Raw genomic sequence first — 22,330 nt, forward strand, 5'->3', positions numbered from 1 at the left:
AGTTATATTCTTGTACATAGGGGGCAGTATTATAGTAGTTATATTCTTGTACTTGGAGCAGTATTATAGTAGTTATATTCTTGTACATAGGGGGCAATATTATATTAGTTATATTCTTGTACATAGGGGGCAGTATTATATTAGTTATATTCTTGTACATAGGGGGCAGTATTATAGTAGTTATATTCTTGTACATAGGGCCAGTATTATAGTAGTTATATTCTTGTACATAGGGGGCAGTATTATAGTAGTTATATTCTTGTACATAGGAGCAGTATTATAGTAGTTATATTCTTGTACATAGGGACAGTATTATAGTAGTTATATTCTTGTACATAGGAGCAGTATTATAGTAGTTATATTCTTGTACATAGGGGCAGTATTATAGTAGTTATATTCTTGTACATAGGGAACAGTATTATAGTAGTTATATTCTTGTACAAAGGGGGCAGTATAATAGTAGTTATATTCTTGTACTTGGAGCAGTATTATAGTAGTTATATTCTTGTACATAGGGGGCAGTATTATAGTAGTTATATTCTTGTACATATGGGGCTGTATTATAGTAGTTATATTCTTGTACATAGGGGCAGTATTATAGGAGTTATATTCCTGTACATAGGAGCAGTATTATAGTAGTTATATTCTTGTACATAGGGGCAGTATTATAGTAGTTATATTCTTGTACATAGGGGCAGTATTATAGTAGTTATATTCTTGTACATAGGGGCAGTATTATAGTAGTTATATTCTTGTACATAGGGGGCAGTATTATAGTAGCTATATTCTTGTACATAGGAGCAGTATTATAGTAGTTATATTCTTGTACATAGGGGGCAGTATTATAGTAGTTATATTCTTGTACATAGGAGCAGTATTATAGTAGTTATATTCTTGTACATAGGAGCAGTATTATAGTAGTTATATTCTTGTACATAGGAGCAGTATTATAGTAGTTATATTCTTGTACATAGGGGGCAGTATTATAGTAGTTATATTCTTGTACTTGGAGCAGTATTATAGTAGTTATATTCTTGTACATAGGGGGCAGTATTATAGTAGTTATATTCTTGTACTTGGAGCAGTATTATAGTAGTTATATTCTTGTACATAGGGGCAGTATTATAGTAGTTATATTCTTGTACATAGGAGCAGTATTATAGTAGTTATATTCTTGTACATAGAGGCAGTATTATAGTAGTTATATTCTTGTACATAGGAGCAGTATTATAGTAGTTATATTCTTGTACATAGAGGCAGTATTATAGTAGTTATATTCTTGTACATAGGAGCAGTATTATAGTAGTTATATTCTTGTATACAGGAGCAGTATTATAGTAGTTATATTCTTGTACATAGGGGCAGTATTATAGTAGTTATATTCTTGTACATAGGAGCAGTATTATAGTAGTTATATTCTTGTACATAGGAGCAGTATTATAGTAGTTATATTCTTGTACATAGGAGCAGTATTATAGTAGTTATATTCTTGTACATAGAGGCAGTATTATAGTAGTTATATTCTTGTACATAGGAGCAGTATTATAGTAGTTATATTCTTGTACATAGAGGCAGTATTATAGTAGTTATATTCTTGTACATAGGAGCAGTATTATAGTAGTTATATTCTTGTACATAGAGGCAGTATTATAGTAGTTATATTCTTGTACATAGGAGCAGTATTATAGTAGTTATATTCTTGTATACTGGAGCAGTATTATAGTAGTTATATTCTTGTACATAGAGGCAGTATTATAGTAGTTATATTCTTGTACATAGGAGCAGTATTATAGTAGTTATATTCTTGTATACAGGAGCAGTATTATAGTAGTTATATTCTTGTACATAGGAGCAGTATTATAGTAGTTATATTCTTGTACATAGGAGCAGTATTATAGTAGTTATATTCTTGTACATAGAGGCAGTATTATAGTAGTTATATTCTTGTACATAGGAGCAGTATTATAGTAGTTATATTCTTGTACATAGGAGCAGTATTATAGTAGTTATATTCTTGTACATAGAGGCAGTATTATAGTAGTTATATTCTTGTACATAGGAGCAGTATTATAGTAGTTATATTCTTGTATACAGGAGCAGTATTATAGTAGTTATATTCTTGTACATAGAGGCAGTATTATAGTAGTTATATTCTTGTACATAGGAGCAGTATTATAGTAGTTATATTCTTGTATACAGGAGCAGTATTATAGTAGTTATATTCTTGTACATAGGAGCAGTATTATAGTAGTTATATTCTTGTACATAGGAGCAGTATTATAGTAGTTATATTCTTGTACATAGAGGCAGTATTATAGTAGTTATATTCTTGTACATAGGAGCAGTATTATAGTAGTTATATTCTTGTACATAGAGGCAGTATTATAGTAGTTATATTCTTGTACATAGGAGCAGTATTATAGTAGTTATATTCTTGTACATAGGGGGCAGTATTATAGTAGTTATATTCTTGTACATAGGAGCAGTATTATAGTAGTTATATTCTTGTACATAGGGGGCAGTATTATAGCAGTTGTATTCTTGTATAGCTGTATCTTGTTCCTTTCCTTTGTATACCGGGTATTATCTCTCTTTCTTATGCCTTTATGGATTAATACCGTTCTGATGTTGTTCCAGTAATCTCATGTTTCTGTGGGAAGTTAATATTGGGGGGTTTTAACACATTTCCACCTAATTTCTGTGCAAATTGATGGTTTCCACTTGTGATAATATATTTGTAAACACATTCGGAAAATTACGTCTGAACAGACAGGACGCATTACAGGAACATCTTCTGAGGGTTCGTTAATAAATGTACAAAGTCTTTGATGTTTCGTTCCTTTGGGGAAAATAAAATAATAAGCGCGTCCTGTATATTGATGATACATTGTCCCAGAGCTCCTACTAGTGGTGGATTTAGGAACTACAATTAAGAAAATATTTTTTTCTATATAGCTGTCTCCATTCATTTTACAATATAGGATGTGTTTTTATGCTCAATAATTAAGATAATGAGTATCTTCATCCTGTCCCCCCCCTCCCCATTTTACACAACTGCTATTAAATCCATCCAAACACACAACCAGTGGTTTCCTATGCCATGATAGTTATGATGCCTAAAGCCACCACTAGGGGGAGCATTGGATTGAATCCTATTCTGGCTGTATAATTGTGTGTGCAGTGAGCTCCCCCTTGTGGTGACTGGAGGTATGTAATATACAGTATATTTGGCAATGCCATTGGTGGGACCCCTTCTGAGTGTTTTCCTGGGGCCCGGTGATTCCTGACACTCGTCCTGTATTTCACACAGAGCTTCCTCTCTCTGCAGGAAGTCGTTCGTGCAGCTGGACATGAGTAACACCAAGAAGGCTTTGATCATCCCGGCCTTTGAGACCCTCCGGTATCGTCTCTCCTTCCCAAAATCTAAGGCAGAATTACTCTCCATGTTGGATATGGGAACATTATTTACCTTCAGGTACGTTCAGCCTCCGACAACCACCGAGACCACCGCCGGCCAAAGCCAGGGATATTCATTCATTGCTGTAAATATGAGGGTTGTGAGCAGCGACGTTACTGGGGGCAAAACAATGAGGGGGGCCGTCTGCACTCCGCGCGGGCCACTGGTGATAACTGTGCAAGGTGGCCGGCCCCATGATTAACTCTGTAACATCAATTACTCGATTAACCCTGTACTGTGACATCACTGTGTGTATTATCCCTGTACTGTGACATCACTGTGTGTATTATCCCTGTACTGTGACATCACTGTGTGTATTATCCCTGTACTGTGACATCACTGTGTGCATTATCCCTGTACTGTGACATCACTGTGTGCATTATCCTGTACTGTGACATCACTGTGTGCATTATCCCTGTACTGTGACATCACTGTGTGTATTATCCCTGTACTGTGACATCACTGTGTGCATTATCCCTGCACTGTGACATCACTGTGTGCATTATCCCTGTACTGTGACATCACTGTGTGTATTATCCCTGTACTGTGACATCACTGTGTGTATTATCCCTGTACTGTGACATCGCTGTGTGCATTATCCCTGTACTGTGACATCACTGTGTGCATTATCCCTGTACTGTGACATCACTGTGTGCATTATCCCTGTACTGTGACATCACTGTGTGTATTATCCCTGTACTGTGACATCACTGTGTGCATTATCCCTGTACTGTGACATCGCTGTGTGTATTATCCCTGTACTGTGACATCGCTGTGTGCATTATCTCTGTACTGTGACATCACTGTGTGCATTATCCCTGTACTGTGACATCACTGTGTGCATTATCCCTGTACTGTGACATCACTGTGTGTATTATCCCTGTACTGTGACATCACTGTGTGTATTATCCCTGTACTGTGACATCGCTGTGTGCATTATCCCTGTACTGTGACATCGCTGTGTGCATTATCCCTGTACTGTGACATCACTATGTGCATTATCCCTGTACTGTGACATCACTGTGTGCATTATCCCTGTACTGTGACATCACTGTGTGCATTATCCCTGCACTGTGACATCACTGTGTGCATTATCCCTGCACTGTGACATCACTGTGTGCATTATCCCTGTACTGTGACATTACTGTGTGCATTATCCTGTACTGTGACATCACTGTGTGCATTATCCCTGCACTGTGACATCACTGTGTGCATTATCCCTGCACTTTGACATCGCTGTGTGCATTATCCCTGTACTGTGACATCGCTGTGTGCATTATCCCTGTACTGTGACATCGCTGTGTGCATTATCCCTGTACTGTGACATCGCTGTGTGCATTATCCCTGTACTGTGACATCACTGTGTGTATTATCCCTGCACTGTGACATCGCTGTGTGCATTATCCCTGTACTGTGACATCGCTGTGTGCATTATCCCTGTACTGTGACATCACTGTGTGCATTATCCCTGTACTGTGACATCGCTGTGTGCATTATCCCTGTACTGTGACATCGCTGTGTGCATTATCCCTGTACTGTGACATCGCTGTGTGCATTATCCCTGTACTGTGACATCGCTGTGTGCATTATCCCTGTACTGTGACATCGCTGTGTGCATTATCCCTGTACTGTGACATCACTGTGTGCATTATCCCTGTACTGTGACATCACTGTGTGCATTATCCCTGCACTGTGACATCACTGTGTGCATTATCCCTGCACTGTGACATCACTGTGTGCATTATCCCTGTACAGTGACATTACTGTGTGCATTATCCTGTACTGTGACATCACTGTGTGCATTATCCCTGCACTTTGACATCACTGTGTGCATTATCCCTGCACTTTGACATCACTGTGTGCATTATCCCTGTACTGTGACATCACTGTGTGCATTATCCCTGTACTGTGACATCACTGTGTGCATTATCCCTGTACTGTGACATCACTGTGTGCATTATCCCTGCACTGTGACATCACTGTGTGCATTATCCTGTACTGTGACATCACTGTGTGCATTATCCCTGTACTGTGACATCACTGTGTGCATTATCCCTGCACTGTGACATCACTGTGTGCATTATCCTGTACTGTGACATCACTGTGTGCATTATCCCTGCACTGTGACATCACTGTGTGTATTATCCCTGTACTGTGACATCACTGTGTGCATTATCTCTGTACTGTGACATCACTGTGTGTATTATATCTGTACTGTGACATCACTGTGTGTATTATCCCTGTACTGTGACATCACTGTGTGTATTATCCCTGTACTGTGACATCACTGTGTGCATTATCTCTGTACTGTGACATCACTGTGTGTATTATCCCTGTACTGTGACATCACTGTGTGCATTATCCTGTACTGTGACATCACTGTGTGCATTATCCCTGCACTGTGACATCACTGTGTGTATTATCCCTGTACTGTGCCATCGCTGTGTGTATTATCCCTGTACTGTGACATCGCTGTGTGTATTATCCCTATACTGTGACATCACTGTGTGTATTATCTCTGTACTGTGACATCACTGTGTGCATTATCCCTGTACTGTGACATCACTGTGTGCATTATCCCTGTACTGTGACATCGCTGTGTGCATTATCCCTGTACTGTGACATCGCTGTGTGCATTATCCCTGTACTGTGACATCGCTGTGTGCATTATCCCTGTACTGTGACATCGCTGTGTGCATTATCCCTGTACTGTGACATCGCTGTGTGCATTATCCCTGTACTGTGACATCACTGTGTGCATTATCCCTGTACTGTAACATCACTGTGTGCATTATCCCTGCACTGTGACATCACTGTGTGCATTATCCCTGCACTGTGACATCACTGTGTGCATTATCCCTGTACAGTGACATTACTGTGTGCATTATCCTGTACTGTGACATCACTGTGTGCATTATCCCTGCACTTTGACATCACTGTGTGCATTATCCCTGCACTTTGACATCACTGTGTGCATTATCCCTGTACTGTGACATCACTGTGTGCATTATCCCTGTACTGTGACATCACTGTGTGCATTATCCCTGTACTGTGACATCACTGTGTGCATTATCCCTGCACTGTGACATCACTGTGTGCATTATCCTGTACTGTGACATCACTGTGTGCATTATCCCTGTACTGTGACATCACTGTGTGCATTATCCCTGCACTGTGACATCACTGTGTGCATTATCCTGTACTGTGACATCACTGTGTGCATTATCCCTGCACTGTGACATCACTGTGTGTATTATCCCTGTACTGTGACATCACTGTGTGCATTATCTCTGTACTGTGACATCACTGTGTGTATTATATCTGTACTGTGACATCACTGTGTGTATTATCCCTGTACTGTGACATCACTGTGTGTATTATCCCTGTACTGTGACATCACTGTGTGCATTATCTCTGTACTGTGACATCACTGTGTGTATTATCCCTGTACTGTGACATCACTGTGTGCATTATCCTGTACTGTGACATCACTGTGTGCATTATCCCTGCACTGTGACATCACTGTGTGTATTATCCCTGTACTGTGCCATCACTGTGTGTATTATCCCTGTACTGTGACATCGCTGTGTGTATTATCCCTATACTGTGACATCACTGTGTGTATTATCTCTGTACTGTGACATCACTGTGTGTATTATCCCTGTACTGTGACATCACTGTGTTTATTATCCCTGTACTGTGACATCACTGTGTGTATTATCCCTGTACTGTGACATCACTGTGTGTATTATCCCTGTACTGTGACATCACTGTGTGTATTATCCCTGTACTGTGACATCACTGTGTTTATTATCTCTGTACTGTGCCATCACTGTGTGTATTATCCCTGTACTGTGACATCACTGTGTGTATTATCCCTGTACTGTGACATCACTGTGTGTATTATCCCTGTACTGTGACATCACTGTGTGCATTATCCCTGTACTGTGACATCACTGTGTGTATTATCCCTGTACTGTGACATCACTGTGTGTATTATCCCTGTACTGTGACATCACTGTGTGCATTATCCTGTACTGTGACATCACTGTGTGCATTATCCCTGCACTGTGACATCACTGTGTGTATTATCCCTGTACTGTGACATCGCTGTGTTTATTATCCCTGTACTGTGACATCACTGTGTGTATTATCCCTGTAATGTGACATCACTGTGTGTATTATCCCTGTACTGTGACATCGCTGTGTGTATTATCCCTGTACTGTGACATCACTGTGTGTATTATCTCTGTACTGTGACATCACTGTGTGTATTATCCCTGTACTGTGACATCACTGTGTGTATTATCCCTGTACTGTGACATCACTGTGTTTATTATCCCTGTACTGTGACATCACTGTGTGCATTATCCCTGTAATGTGACATCACTGTGTGTATTATCTCTGTACTGTGACATCACTGTGTGCATTATCCCTGTACTGTGACATCACTGTGTGCATTATCCCTGTACTGTGACATCACGGCAGCTGGTTTACTGTACTTTGATATTGATGACTTATTCTTCAAAAACTTCAGAACCCGCGACCTGTAAAGGCAGTAAATAGGTTCTACAAATAAATGAAAGCTGTGCAGCTCTGGATGTGATTGTGGATCGTGTTATTGTTCTCTGTCACTTATTGCTTTATGCCCATTTTACCCTTATCACATCACATCCTCTGCTCACATCCAGAGCTGCAATGGAAATTCCTTGGCTGCCATATGGAAATTTTCATAATTTTCCTCACAGACCTGAGAGATCACATTGCCTTGAACTGCCGGAGATTTAGCTGTATTCCAGTATGGATGCAGCTTTGGGTGTGACTGGAGTCATATATATATTAGTGATACATTTGCCCTAGACCCTCAGGCGTCTCCTTTGAGCATCAGATTAGCGGTGTACAGACGTCTGAGACATCAGCGGGATCTGTGAGTGATAAGATTGGAGAATATCGGGGGCTTCCAGGCGGCAGCAGATGCCGTCATTTATTCCTGGCTCCGAATAAATTATTCTCAGTCTTCCCCTCCCGGTGCCGGAGCCCAGAAGGCACAATCTGATGTGTTTAATGTCTCAGATCCTGATCCTCCTGATGTTCAGGGGCCGCGGTGTCCGGTGGAGGCTTCATCTGGCCAGGGCACAGCGGGCGAGGAGACGGGGGCACTGTGAGTTATTATTAGAGGGGGGTGACAACTACGAGGTGGTTTTTACCTCCTCGGTCCTTGATGTACAGCCAAGATGGAGCACAGCAAGAGTTTATCAGAATCTGGTACAAATCAGCTGACAGCTGGGGAAGAAGAAGATTCTAGAATTCTGTTCTCTTAAAGGGGACACGATCTGCCAACATAACAGCAACGTAACAGCAAAATTTGGGTGGGAGTAGTGCATCGGAAACTGTGCCGACCGACTTCGAAGGATTGTGGTGAGCCGTCCCTCCGCAAATTTTTGCATGTTCAATGTCGGCACAAATTCTAGGAGTTGTATATATATTTATACACTTGGGCTGATCCTGCGTACATAGCTGCACTCACAATACAGTAGGTTTCAGAGCTGAAATCTCACAGTATTCTATGCTTGTTCAGTGTCTGCAGAAAGCCTACTCTGGAAGTGTCAATATTTCCTTTGCTGTTATGTTTCGCCCCAGGAGCTCCATCAGGGGCGAAACTGTTAAAAATGTGGTTGTAAAAATGGCATTTGCTCAGATTATCACGAGGGGGTCTCGGCACCTGTACCCCAACCCACCATTGCCATTTCATCATTATCTGCTGGCTGTAGTTTGGTTCCGGGGAATATTCGCATTACTCTGAGTCTTTTCTATCGTTTTCAGTATTCCTTCCATTACAGTAACGTGCGGCCATTATCCTGCAGGTACCACGTCTGGACTAAAGGGCATGCTCCTACCAACTTTGCCAAATGGAGGACGGCGACGACTCCTTACCGGGTAGAATGGGAGGCAGATTTCGAGCCCTACGTGGTGGTCAGACGGAACTGTCCTGAGTACGACCGGAGATTTGTTGGGTTTGGGTGGAACAAAGTGGCTCACATCATGGAGCTGGATGCACAGGTACATTTTTATGGATTGTCCATGTTGGGTGGGGGGTATAGGTAGCAGTCACGTCGGGGTCCTGGTACAAAGCTCCAAATCCCCTGCATAGAGTTAATTGATAAAATTATGACTTTCTGCAGCCATCACTAGGGGGCGCTAAGGAGCCTATTGCATAATTTTTATATATTAAAGGGGGGTCCACATCTTGGACATAGATATCTACAGGATCTGCCACCTCTGGGGTCCACCCTTTTCTTTACCTGTTGAAGCTGCCACCAGTACTGGAGAGGAGAACCCTGATCGCTTGGCGTCTCTATTCACTTCTAGTTCCAAAAACAAAGCTCCCCATTCATTTGAGTTCCCATTGATAGGACATTTTTAGGCTACACAGTCACACAACGAAACCCCAGGATCGCCCTCTTTTGGATACAGTTGCCAACTGGACAGCTCATAGAAAAATGGGATGATTGAGAAGTTTGACCTGAGTATTACAGAGCGTTTGACCTGAATTGTTGAAACGTGACCATTCCCCGTAAGCCACACAATATTGAATATGGTGGCGAGGGGCGAGGCTATGACCATCTCCCCTTTTTGTCTTCATGTCCACCTCGCTGTCTCTGATCTCTCCTCTCTTCTTCTTCTTCTTCCCGTAGGAATATGAATTCACAGTGCTGCCCAATGCCTACATGATCCACATGCCCCACGCCCCGAGCTTCGACATCACCAAGTTCCGCTCAAACAAGCAATATCGAATTTGCCTAAAAACGTTGAAAGAGGAATTCCAACAAGACATGTCCCGACGTTATGGTTTCACAGCTCTCAAATACCTCACTGCAGAGAACAATAGCTAACAAGACCCGGGGATGCAAGGGGCCTAAAATCTGGTGAAGACCTCAACGGCATGGCATCAACCATCGATGGTTGGCTGGAGACTGCCAAGGAACTTTTACCTATTGTCCCTTTTTGCCCCCCCCCCTGACTCCAACAATCATCAAAGCAGAGAACGAATAGATATGGATCCAGGAAGGTAGAAGGTTCGGATAAATTCGACTTCTTCCCTGGGCCTACAGAATAAGGCCTAATTGTTGGACATCTTCCCAACTTGGTGTCTCAGTTATGACACCCAATCCAAGGTTGGACAGCCGTATCTCTCCAGCCTAATTCCTACCACCTGCTTCACCATCGAGTTGCCGAATACTTATTGTTCTGGTGTTGCCACAAAAAGTGGAAGGAGCAGATTACACATAAGGGATGTTGCCGTAATGACCAGAGAAGAATATTTATGGGTTCAACCAAGAACCTTCATGACTTGATCATGCAAATAAAAACTGTAGCAGTATTGACATTGTAAAGATCCAAAGGGCATTTCTTTCTATTTTTGTATTGTATTCATCCCTGAAAAAAAAAAAAAAATCAAAAATATTCACGCCCTGCTATCTTTATGTAAGATGGAGAACCGAGCAATGGCGGAATAATGGTGATGGTTGGTCTATGATTTCCAGTGTGAACTTGACAAATGATGCCGGGCGTCTTCCCGATAGTGACATCTTAATCAACCTCAACAGAAGACTTTATGCCCGGAAGACTGAACGCCTTTTTGGCGCGACGAAAGAGAACCCATGCCTTCCCTGGCTGTCAAGTTTTAACTTCTGTGTAATTAGTGATGGTCCTAGAAGACAATATTACACCTGGACATCTGTAGGGCTTTGCCATTTATACTGCGGCATGTTCGTTTTTCTGGAAAGTCAGAGCTCGGAACGTTCCCGGAAAGCCCAGAACAACATTACTATGCAATGTCTAACTGGACTTTCATCTCGGAAGAACGTCCATGTCCATGCCGGAAGAACTCGTGCATGGTAAAAAGGTGACTGCTGTTCCCCAGGGATTCGATACAATAGAAAGACTGAATCACGGAAAGTTCTGTCCCACCCAAGATGGACGTCCGTGAAGACAGAGGAATTATAACCTAATGGATTTTTCCACTATTTTTTACCGTTCAGTATTAATTGTCATGTTTACAAAAAAGGACACGAAGTCTAATGCACTAGACATGCGGCCGGTGGCTGCTCATAACCAATGGAAGACGGAGGAAAAACCACAACTCGGTGCTCTGTTCACATCCGATATAGATAGTAGATCACCGAGACGTGTGCATCAGGTCATGGTTCTCAAATGTTTTATTATTTTTCTATATTTCCCATAAATTTTTGTCTGGTTAGGCTAAAACTCAAGTTGAGCAAAGACCTTGAGGAGCACATTTGGGCCAAGGCGACTCAAGAGGTTGCATGTAGATATCTTCAAGTCCAGTGTCACTAAAACCAGCTTTTTCCATAGATCCCAAGCATTCTTTACGAGGGGATTAGCAGAACCAAATTTAACACATTCGATCCCTAAAATCTTGTCCAGATTCATCAAGAAGCTAATGTTTATGAAGGCAGGCTACCCACAATGTCATCAGAGGAGATAAGGGTCAGATAGAATGAACTTTAATCATTTAGAGATAAGGGCTACAAGGGTTGCATGGCATTCATTGAGTTCCACCAATGTCCATGTTGATGGAGGTGGTTGGGGGCTTCAAGGCTTTTGGTCAACACTTGGACATCAATTGTTGGCTTTTTGAGGTTTTTAAAGGGGATAGTCAGATAACTTGCCTCACGTCTTGGAGGGCCGACGTGAGCAGGTGGTGCCCTATTTTGTTGGAGCCAAAGGAGGTAGGCCATCTTGGTCATAAGCTTGTTGTTGGCATCCACCCTAGTTGGTGCAAATGGACCTTTTGTATGAGCTTTCCCAACACAAGTTATAAAATGTTAGAGAGGTCCTAACTCCAATTTAGACATTTGTGGGATTCACTTTTCGGACTGTGAAAAGAAATACACAGCCGTTTGATTTCCAAAAATCTTCTAAGTTTGTGGGAGTGTTCTTTTATTTTTTTTATCCTTCATGAATATAGAATGGATAAAAAAAGTCTACACACCCCTGTTAAAATGCCATGTTTTTGTCATATAAAAAAAATTCCTACCAAGAAGAATCATTTAAGAACTCTTTTCACCTTTAACATAGCCCATAACCTGTACAAATCTATTGCAAGATAAACTGAAATCCTTTTGAGTGGAAAAAAGAAAAATTAACAAAAAAAATGTGGTTGCATAAATCTGCACACCCTTACACTAATACTTTGTTGAAGTCCCCTTTATGACATCATTCAGTCCTTTTGGGTCGGAGTTTATCAGCGCGGCACGTCTAGAGTTGAAAATCTTTGTCCGCTCTTCCATGCAGTAGTTCCACATCCGTCGGATTGCTGGGGTGTTTTCTGTCTACAGCGCCCTCTTCAAGTCATCCTATGACTCAGGTGTGGACTCTGGCTGGACTGTTGACTAAAGCACCAGTTCCAGCTGCTAAAAAACATCCCCAAACCATAAAGCCGCCTCCACCATGCCTCACTGTGGGGATGGTGATCTTGTGATGATGTGCAGTGTTTGCTTTGTACCTTTTGGAATTATGGCCAAAGAGTTCTCCCTTGGACTCATCAGACCAGAACACGCTCCCCACATGCTTTTGGCCGACTTGATGGAGGTTTCGGCAAAATATAGCTGGGCTTGGATGTTTTCTTTGTAAGAATAGGCTTCGACCTTGAAACCCTACCACACAGACCAGACATATGAAGAACACGGGAGAATGTTGTTACATGCAGGAGACAACCAAAAATTCCTGCAGCTCTTTTACTGTTGCTGTCGGCCTCTTGGCAGCCTCCAGGATCAATTTTCTTCTTGTCTTTTCATCAATTTTTGAGGAACGTCCAGTTCTAGGTCACTGTTGGGCTAAATTTAAGCCAGTTATTGATGATGTCTTCACAGTGTCCATGGTAGATCTAATGCCTGGGAAATGGTTTTGATCCCCTTCTCCTAGTTGATAACTTTCAGATCCCTTTGCTGTGTTGTCAGCTGTTTACGGACCATGGATTTTACTGTAAAATGCAACTAAAAGGTAGGAAAATCCTCCTAGAACAATGAAACTTTCTATGGGGTAATCAAAATCACGGCAGCTATGCACTGAGTACTGTGTAGCATGAAGGTAAATGTGATTGGTTAATTCTGAACACATTCCCAATATAAGAGGGTGTTCACACTTATGCAACCGCAGTATTTTCTTTTTTGTTATTTCTATTTCCCCCTCAAAGTGATTTCATTTTGTTTCTCAGTGGATTTATACAGATTATGGGCCACATTAAAGGTGGAAAAGGAAAGCTTCTGAAATGATTCTTCTTTGGTAGGATTTTTTTTTCATATGACAAAAACCTGGCATTTATACAGGGGTGTGTAGACTTTTTATATCCACTGTAGGTGTTTGTAAACACGCAGATATTTAACTTTTTTGCCTAAGTCTAAGTCTTTGCATCAATTTTGAAAAAAAAAAAAAAGTGCCCAAAAATGTGACTATAACCACATAAGGATGTGAATCGCCGTCTCACGGTCCTCGGATGAGAAGAGACACACGGAGCCTCTTGGAGGCTGTTCCTATTGCCCTTGACAACCAATCAGAGCCTCCGTTTTATATTCTAACCTGCTCTGAAAAAAAAACTGATATGTGATCTCTGATTGGTTGGTGTGGGAAACATGGTGGCTGACGTTTGAGTGTGAACACAGCGCCTCCGGAGGAAATGGAGTGTAAATAAACTCAAGAACATTTGTTTATTTTCAGTTGTGCAATAAAATTGTGAAATAATCTGGTGTGACGTTCATCCCTCCTGTGGGGGTCCCAACATGTCATGATCTTGGGCTGCCATGCTGTATGTTGTGCCCCCCTAAGCCATGAACCATTAGCACTCCTGAGTCCCTTCCACTCTCCGGAATTGACCTCATTATCCCCCGACCACACGAATTATTAGAAAATACTGATGTGACTGTCATTTACTCTTCATCTGATTTTTTTTCTGCTTTTTGCTGAAATCCGACAAGTTATAAAATGTTATTGTAACGCTATTGCTGGCACCCCTGCATGGTTCCCCTTCCCCCTCCATGCAGGAACGCCGGCATACTCGCCGCACCTTTCGCACGGCGTTGTCCCCGGTGTGCTCCCTGCTTCCTGGTAATGTGCGCACTGCAGTTCCCGGCGGCGCACCCGCTCCACTGCTCTTAAAGGGGCAGCGAATGCACATAGTTAAATGCCCCCAGCCAATAGCTGGAAAGCATTTAGTAACAAAGTGCACCTGCAATATGGCTCTCAGCCAATAGCTGGGATTCATCTTGTATAAAAGACTCCCTCCCCCTTAACCAACACATTTAGTCATTAGGTAGTGTGGTGTTCTACCAGTGCGGTTGTGAGGTCCCCTGGTCCCGGTGTGGCCAGGGTCGTGAACCTGAATCCCTGGTCCCTGAGTGGCCAGTGTCCTGAACCAGAATCCCTGGTCCCGGTATAGCCAGTGTCGTGACCCCGAGTCCCTGGTCCCGGTGTAGCCAGTGTCCTGAACCCAAATTCCTGGTCCCAGTGTGGCCAGAGTCCTGAAGCCAAATTCCTGGTCCCGGTGTAGCCAGTGTCCTGAACCTGAATCCCTGGTCCCACTGTAGCCAGTGTCCTGAACCCGAGTCCCTGGTCCCACTGTAGCCAGTGTCCTGAACCCGGATCCCTGGTCCCACTGTAGCCAGTGTCCTGAACCCGAATCCCTCGTCCCAGTGTCCTGAACCCAACGTCCCTGGTCCTAGTGCTGCCATGCCTGAACCTTGTCCTCTGGTTCATGTGCGACCAGTCCCTGAATCAGTATCTGAGACCAGTGTGTCTGAACATGTGCCATATCCGAGTACCCTGTATATCCGGACTGCTATAACCCGTCCCCAAACAATAACACCGCACCAGCAGCACCTGTATCCTGAAGCCGCTCCGGCGGTATCCGAATCAGTTCTGTCTCTCCGTGTCAGTAACCGTTCTGCCTGAAGATCCTCAACCTAGTAGTCTGAACGGAGTCCGAGTCCATATCCGTCTCTGCGTTCCTGACCCCTGGGGTCAGCAGCTGCATTATTGGGGACTGCCTAGGAGTGTTACCTGGTGGCTGACTGCACCATCAGGAGCACCTGGTAGACGCTTAGCTTTGCCCCTTCCTAGGTAAGCCCGGCCCTATGGTGCAGTGGGTTCCCTAAACCATGTGCGCCACCTGCTTACATAAGTTATGTAGATTTTTTCCTTTTTAATGTTTTTACATTATTTTAGTAACTATTTTATTAAACCAGTACCCTAATCCTGAACCGCATAGTATCCATAGCCTTAATACTAGTTTCAATCTTAACCATTAATATTAACCCTAACCCTAATCCTACCCCTAATACTAATCCTAACCCTAATACTACCCTTAGTCCTAAGCCTAATAATAACTCTAGCCCTAATACTATTCTTAATCCTTTCTCTAACCCTATTACTAGCCCTGATTCAAACTCTAGTCCTAACCCTAATATTAACTCCTAGCCCTGACCCTAATCATAGCCCTAATACTAACCCTAATCCTAGCCCTAACCCTAATAGCCCTGAGTGTAATAGTAGCCCTAATCCTAACTCTAGTTTTAGCCCTAATACTAACGCCTATCCCTGACCCTAATGCTAACCCTAATACTAACGCCTATCCCTGACCCTAATGCTAACCCTAATACTAACGCCTAGCCCTGACCCTAATGCTAACCCTAATACTAACGCCTAGCCCTGACCCTAATGCTAACCCTAATACTAACGCCTAGCCCTGACCCTAATGCTGACCCTAATACTAACGCCTAGCCCTGACCCTAATACTAACCCTAATACTAACGCCTAGCCCTGACCCTAATGCTAACCCTAATACTAACGCCTAGCCCTGACCCTAATGCTGACCCTAATACTAACGCCTAGCCCTGACCCTAATGCTGACCCTAATACTAACGCCTAGCCCTGACCCTAATGCTAACCCTAATACTAACGCCTAGCCCTGACCCTAATGCTGACCCTAATACTAACGCCTAGCCCTGACCCTAATGCTGACCCTAATACTAACGCCTAGCCCTGACCCTAATGCTGACCCTAATACTAACGCCTAGCCCTGACCCTAATACTAACCCTAATACTAACGCCTATCCCTGACCCTAATGCTAACCCTAATACTAACGCCTAGCCCTGACCCTAATGCTGACCCTAATACTAACGCCTAGCCCTGACCCTAATGCTAACCCTAATACTAACGCCTAGCCCTGACCCTAATGCTGACCCTAATACTAACGCCTAGCCCTGACCCTAATATTAACCCTAATACTAACGCCTAGCCCTGACCCTAATGCTAACCCTAATACTAACGCCTAGCCCTGACCCTAATGCTGATCCTAATACTAACGCCTAGCCCTGACCCTAATGCTGACCCTAATACTAACGCCTAGCCCTGACCCTAATGCTAACCCTAATACTAACGCCTAGCCCTGACCCTAATGCTGACCCTAATACTAACGCCTAGCCCTGACCCTAATACTAACCCTAATACTAACGCCTAGCCCTGACCCTAATGCTGACCCTAATACTAACGCCTAGCCCTGACCCTAATGCTAACCCTAATACTAACGCCTAGCCCTGACCCTAATGCTAACCCTAATACTAACGCCTAGCCCTGACCCTAATGCTAACCCTAATACTAACGCCTAGCCCTGACCCTAATGCTAACCCTAATACTAACGCCTAGCCCTGACCCTAATGCTGACCCTAATACTAACGCCTAGCCCTGACCCTAATGCTAACCCTAATACTAACGCCTAGCCCTGACCCTAATGCTAACCCTAATACTAACGCCTAGCCCTGACCCTAATATTAACCCTAATACTAACGCCTAGCCCTGACCCTAATGCTAACCCTAATACTAACGCCTAGCCCTGACCCTAATGCTGACCCTAATACTAACGCCTAGCCCTGACCCTAATGCTAACCCTAATACTAACGCCTAGCCCTGACCCTAATGCTGACCCTAATACTAACGCCTAGCCCTGACCCTAATGCTGACCCTAATACTAACGCCTAGCCCTGACCCTAATGCTAACCCTAATACTAACGCCTAGCCCTGACCCTAATGCTAACCCTAATACTAACGCCTAGCCCTGACCCTAATATTAACCCTAATACTAACGCCTAGCCCTGACCCTAATGCTAACCCTAATACTAACGCCTAGCCCTGACCCTAATGCTGACCCTAATACTAACGCCTAGCCCTGACCCTAATGCTAACCCTAATACTAACGCCAAGCCCTGACCCTAATGCTGACCCTAATACTAACGCCTAGCCCTGACCCTAATGCTAACCCTAATACTAACGCCAAGCCCTGACCCTAATGCTGACCCTAATACTAACGCCTAGCCCTGACCCTAATGCTAACCCTAATACTAACGCCTAGCCCTGACCCTAATGCTAACCCTAATACTAACGCCTAGCCCTGACCCTAATGCTAACCCTAATACTAACGCCTAGCCCTGACCCTAATGCTGACCCTAATACTAACGCCTAGCCCTGACCCTAATACTAACCCTAATACTAACGCCTAGCCCTGACCCTAATGCTAACCCTAATACTAACGCCTAGCCCTGACCCTAATGCTAACCCTAATACTAAGGCCTAGCCCTGACCCTAATGCTGACCCTAATACTAACGCCTAGCCCTGACCCTAATGCTAACCCTAATACTAACGCCTAGCCCTGACCCTAATGCTAACCCTAATACTAACGCCTAGCCCTGACCCTAATGCTGACCCTAATACTAACGCCTAGCCCTGACCCTAATGCTGACCCTAATACTAACGCCTAGCCCTGACCCTAATGCTAACCCTAATACTAACGCCTAGCCCTGACCCTAATGCTAACCCTAATACTAACGCCTAGCCCTGACCCTAATGCTGATCCTAATACTAACGCCTAGCCCTGACCCTAATACTAACGCCTAGCCCTGACCCTAATGCTAACCCTAATACTAACGCCTAGCCCTGACCCTAATGCTGACCCTAATACTAACGCCTAGCCCTGACCCTAATGCTGACCCTAATACTAACGCCTAGCCCTGACCCTAATACTAACCCTAATACTAACGCCTAGCCCTGACCCTAATGCTAACCCTAATACTAACGCCTAGCCCTGACCCTAATGCTGACCCTAATACTAACGCCTAGCCCTGACCCTAATGCTGACCCTAATACTAACGCCTAGCCCTGAGCCTAATGCTAACCCTAATACTAACGCCTAGCCCTGACCCTAATGCTAACCCTAATACTAACGCCTAGCCCTGACCCTAATGCTGACCCTAATACTAACGCCTAGCCCTGACCCTAATGCTAACCCTAATACTAACGCCTAGCCCTGACCCTAATGCTGACCCTAATACTAACGCCTAGCCCTGACCCTAATGCTAACCCTAATACTAACGCCTAGCCCTGACCCTAATGCTGACCCTAATACTAACGCCTAGCCCTGACCCTAATGCTGACCCTAATACTAACCCTAATGCTAACCCTAATACTAACGCCTAGCCCTGACCCTAATGCTGACCCTAATACTAACGCCTAGCCCTGACCCTAATGCTGACCCTAATACTAACGCCTAGCCCTAACGCCTAGCCCTGACCCTAATGCTAACCCTAATACTAACGCCTAGCCCTGACCCTAATGCTAACCCTAATACTAACGCCTAGCCCTGACCCTAATGCTAACCCTAATACTAACGCCTAGCCCTGACCCTAATACTAACCCTAATACTAACGCCTAGCCCTGACCCTAATGCTAACCCTAATACTAACGCCTAGCCCTGACCCTAATGCTAACCCTAATACTAACGCCTAGCCCTGACCCTAATGCTAACCCTAATACTAACGCCTAGCCCTGACCCTAATGCTGACCCTAATACTAACGCCTAGCCCTGACCCTAATACTAACCCTAATACTAACGCCTAGCCCTGACCCTAATGCTGACCCTAATACTAACGCCTAGCCCTGACCCTAATACTAACCCTAATACTAACGCCTAGCCCTGACCCTAATGCTGACCCTAATACTAACGCCTAGCCCTGACCCTAATGCTAACCCTAATACTAACGCCTAGCCCTGACCCTAATGCTAACCCTAATACTAACGCCTAGCCCTGACCCTAATGCTGACCCTAATACTAACGCCTAGCCCTGACCCTAATGCTGACCCTAATACTAACGCCTAGCCCTGACCCTAATGCTAACCCTAATACTAACGCCTAGCCCTGACCCTAATGCTAACCCTAATACTAACGCCTAGCCCTGACCCTAATGCTGACCCTAATACTAACGCCTAGCCCTGACCCTAATGCTGACCCTAATACTAACGCCTAGCCCTGACCCTAATGCTAACCCTAATACTAACGCCTAGCCCTGACCCTAATGCTAACCCTAATACTAACGCCTAGCCCTGACCCTAATGCTGATCCTAATACTAACGCCTAGCCCTGACCCTAATACTAACGCCTAGCCCTGACCCTAATGCTAACCCTAATACTAACGCCTAGCCCTGACCCTAATGCTGACCCTAATACTAACGCCTAGCCCTGACCCTAATGCTGACCCTAATACTAACGCCTAGCCCTGACCCTAATACTAACCCTAATACTAACGCCTAGCCCTGACCCTAATGCTAACCCTAATACTAACGCCTAGCCCTGACCCTAATGCTGACCCTAATACTAACGCCTAGCCCTGACCCTAATGCTGACCCTAATACTAACGCCTAGCCCTGAGCCTAATGCTAACCCTAATACTAACGCCTAGCCCTGACCCTAATGCTAACCCTAATACTAACGCCTAGCCCTGACCCTAATGCTGACCCTAATACTAACGCCTAGCCCTGACCCTAATGCTAACCCTAATACTAACGCCTAGCCCTGACCCTAATGCTGACCCTAATACTAACGCCTAGCCCTGACCCTAATGCTAACCCTAATACTAACGCCTAGCCCTGACCCTAATGCTGACCCTAATACTAACGCCTAGCCCTGACCCTAATGCTGACCCTAATACTAACGCCTAGCCCTGACCCTAATGCTAACCCTAATACTAACGCCTAGCCCTGACCCTAATGCTGACCCTAATACTAACGCCTAGCCCTGACCCTAATGCTAACCCTAATACTAACGCCTAGCCCTGACCCTAATGCTAACCCTAATACTAACGCCTAGCCCTGACCCTAATGCTAACCCTAATACTAACGCCTAGCCCTGACCCTAATACTAACCCTAATACTAACGCCTAGCCCTGACCCTAATGCTAACCCTAATACTAACGCCTAGCCCTGACCCTAATGCTAACCCTAATACTAACGCCTAGCCCTGACCCTAATGCTAACCCTAATACTAACGCCTAGCCCTGACCCTAATGCTGACCCTAATACTAACGCCTAGCCCTGACCCTAATACTAACCCTAATACTAACGCCTAGCCCTGACCCTAATGCTGACCCTAATACTAACGCCTAGCCCTGACCCTAATACTAACCCTAATACTAACGCCTAGCCCTGACCCTAATGCTGACCCTAATACTAACGCCTAGCCCTGACCCTAATGCTAACCCTAATACTAACGCCTAGCCCTGACCCTAATGCTAACCCTAATACTAACGCCTAGCCCTGACCCTAATGCTGACCCTAATACTAACGCCTAGCCCTGACCCTAATGCTGACCCTAATACTAACGCCTAGCCCTGACCCTAATGCTAACCCTAATACTAACGCCTAGCCCTGACCCTAATGCTGACCCTAATACTAACGCCTAGCCCTGACCCTAATGCTGACCCTAATACTAACGCCTAGCCCTGACCCTAATACTAACGCCTAGCCCTGACCCTAATACTAACCCTAATACTAACGCCTAGCCCTGACCCTAATGCTAACCCTAATACTAACGCCTAGCCCTGACCCTAATGCTGACCCTAATACTAACGCCTAGCCCTGACCCTAATGCTAACCCTAATACTAACGCCTAGCCCTGACCCTAATGCTGACCCTAATACTAACGCCTAGCCCTGACCCTAATGCTAACCCTAATACTAACGCCAAGCCCTGACCCTAATGCTGACCCTAATACTAACGCCTAGCCCTGACCCTAATGCTGACCCTAATACTAACGCCTAGCCCTGACCCTAATGCTAACCCTAATACTAACGCCTAGCCCTGACCCTAATGCTAACCCTAATACTAACGCCTAGCCCTGACCCTAATGCTGACCCTAATACTAACGCCTAGCCCTGACCCTAATGCTAACCCTAATACTAACGCCAAGCCCTGACCCTAATGCTGACCCTAATACTAACGCCAAGCCCTGACCCTAATGCTGACCCTAATACTAACGCCTAGCCCTGACCCTAATGCTGACCCTAATACTAACGCCTAGCCCTGACCCTAATGCTAACCCTAATACTAACGCCTAGCCCTGACCCTGCTGACCCTAATACTAACGCCTAGCCCTGACCCTAATGCTAACCCTAATACTAACGCCTAGCCCTGACCCTAATGCTGACCCTAATACTAACGCCTAGCCCTGACCCTAATGCTGACCCTAATACTAACGCCTAGCCCTGACCCTAATGCTAACCCTAATACTAACGCCTAGCCCTGACCCTAATGCTGACCCTAATACTAACGCCTAGCCCTGACCCTAATGCTAACCCTAATACTAACGCCTAGCCCTGACCCTAATGCTAACCCTAATACTAACGCCTAGCCCTGACCCTAATGCTGACCCTAATACTAACGCCTAGCCCTGACCCTAATGCTAACCCTAATACTAACGCCTAGCCCTGACCCTAATGCTAACCCTAATACTAACGCCTAGCCCTGACCC

General features: G+C 44.4%; 1 protein-coding gene across 1 annotated transcript in view; it reads left to right on the top strand.

Annotated features, from left to right (window-relative positions):
- Positions 1–14,221, top strand: part of LARGE1 (LARGE xylosyl- and glucuronyltransferase 1) — a 521,095-nt gene extending 506,874 nt beyond the window's left edge. Inside the window, exons 13-15 of the mRNA XM_073650219.1 lie at positions 3,329–3,475; positions 9,322–9,517; positions 10,153–14,221. Coding sequence (XP_073506320.1) covers positions 3,329–3,475; positions 9,322–9,517; positions 10,153–10,350 — 541 coding nt within the window. The 3' untranslated portion in view covers positions 10,351–14,221. The remainder of the gene's footprint in view (positions 1–3,328; positions 3,476–9,321; positions 9,518–10,152) is intronic.
- Positions 14,222–22,330: the final 8,109 nt, after the last annotated feature.

Source organism: Phyllobates terribilis, unplaced genomic scaffold, assembly GCF_046119375.1.
Source record: "Phyllobates terribilis strain yellow unplaced genomic scaffold, ASM4611937v1 Scaffold_10__3_contigs__length_209671492, whole genome shotgun sequence".
NCBI classification, from domain to species: Eukaryota; Metazoa; Chordata; class Amphibia; order Anura; family Dendrobatidae; genus Phyllobates; species Phyllobates terribilis.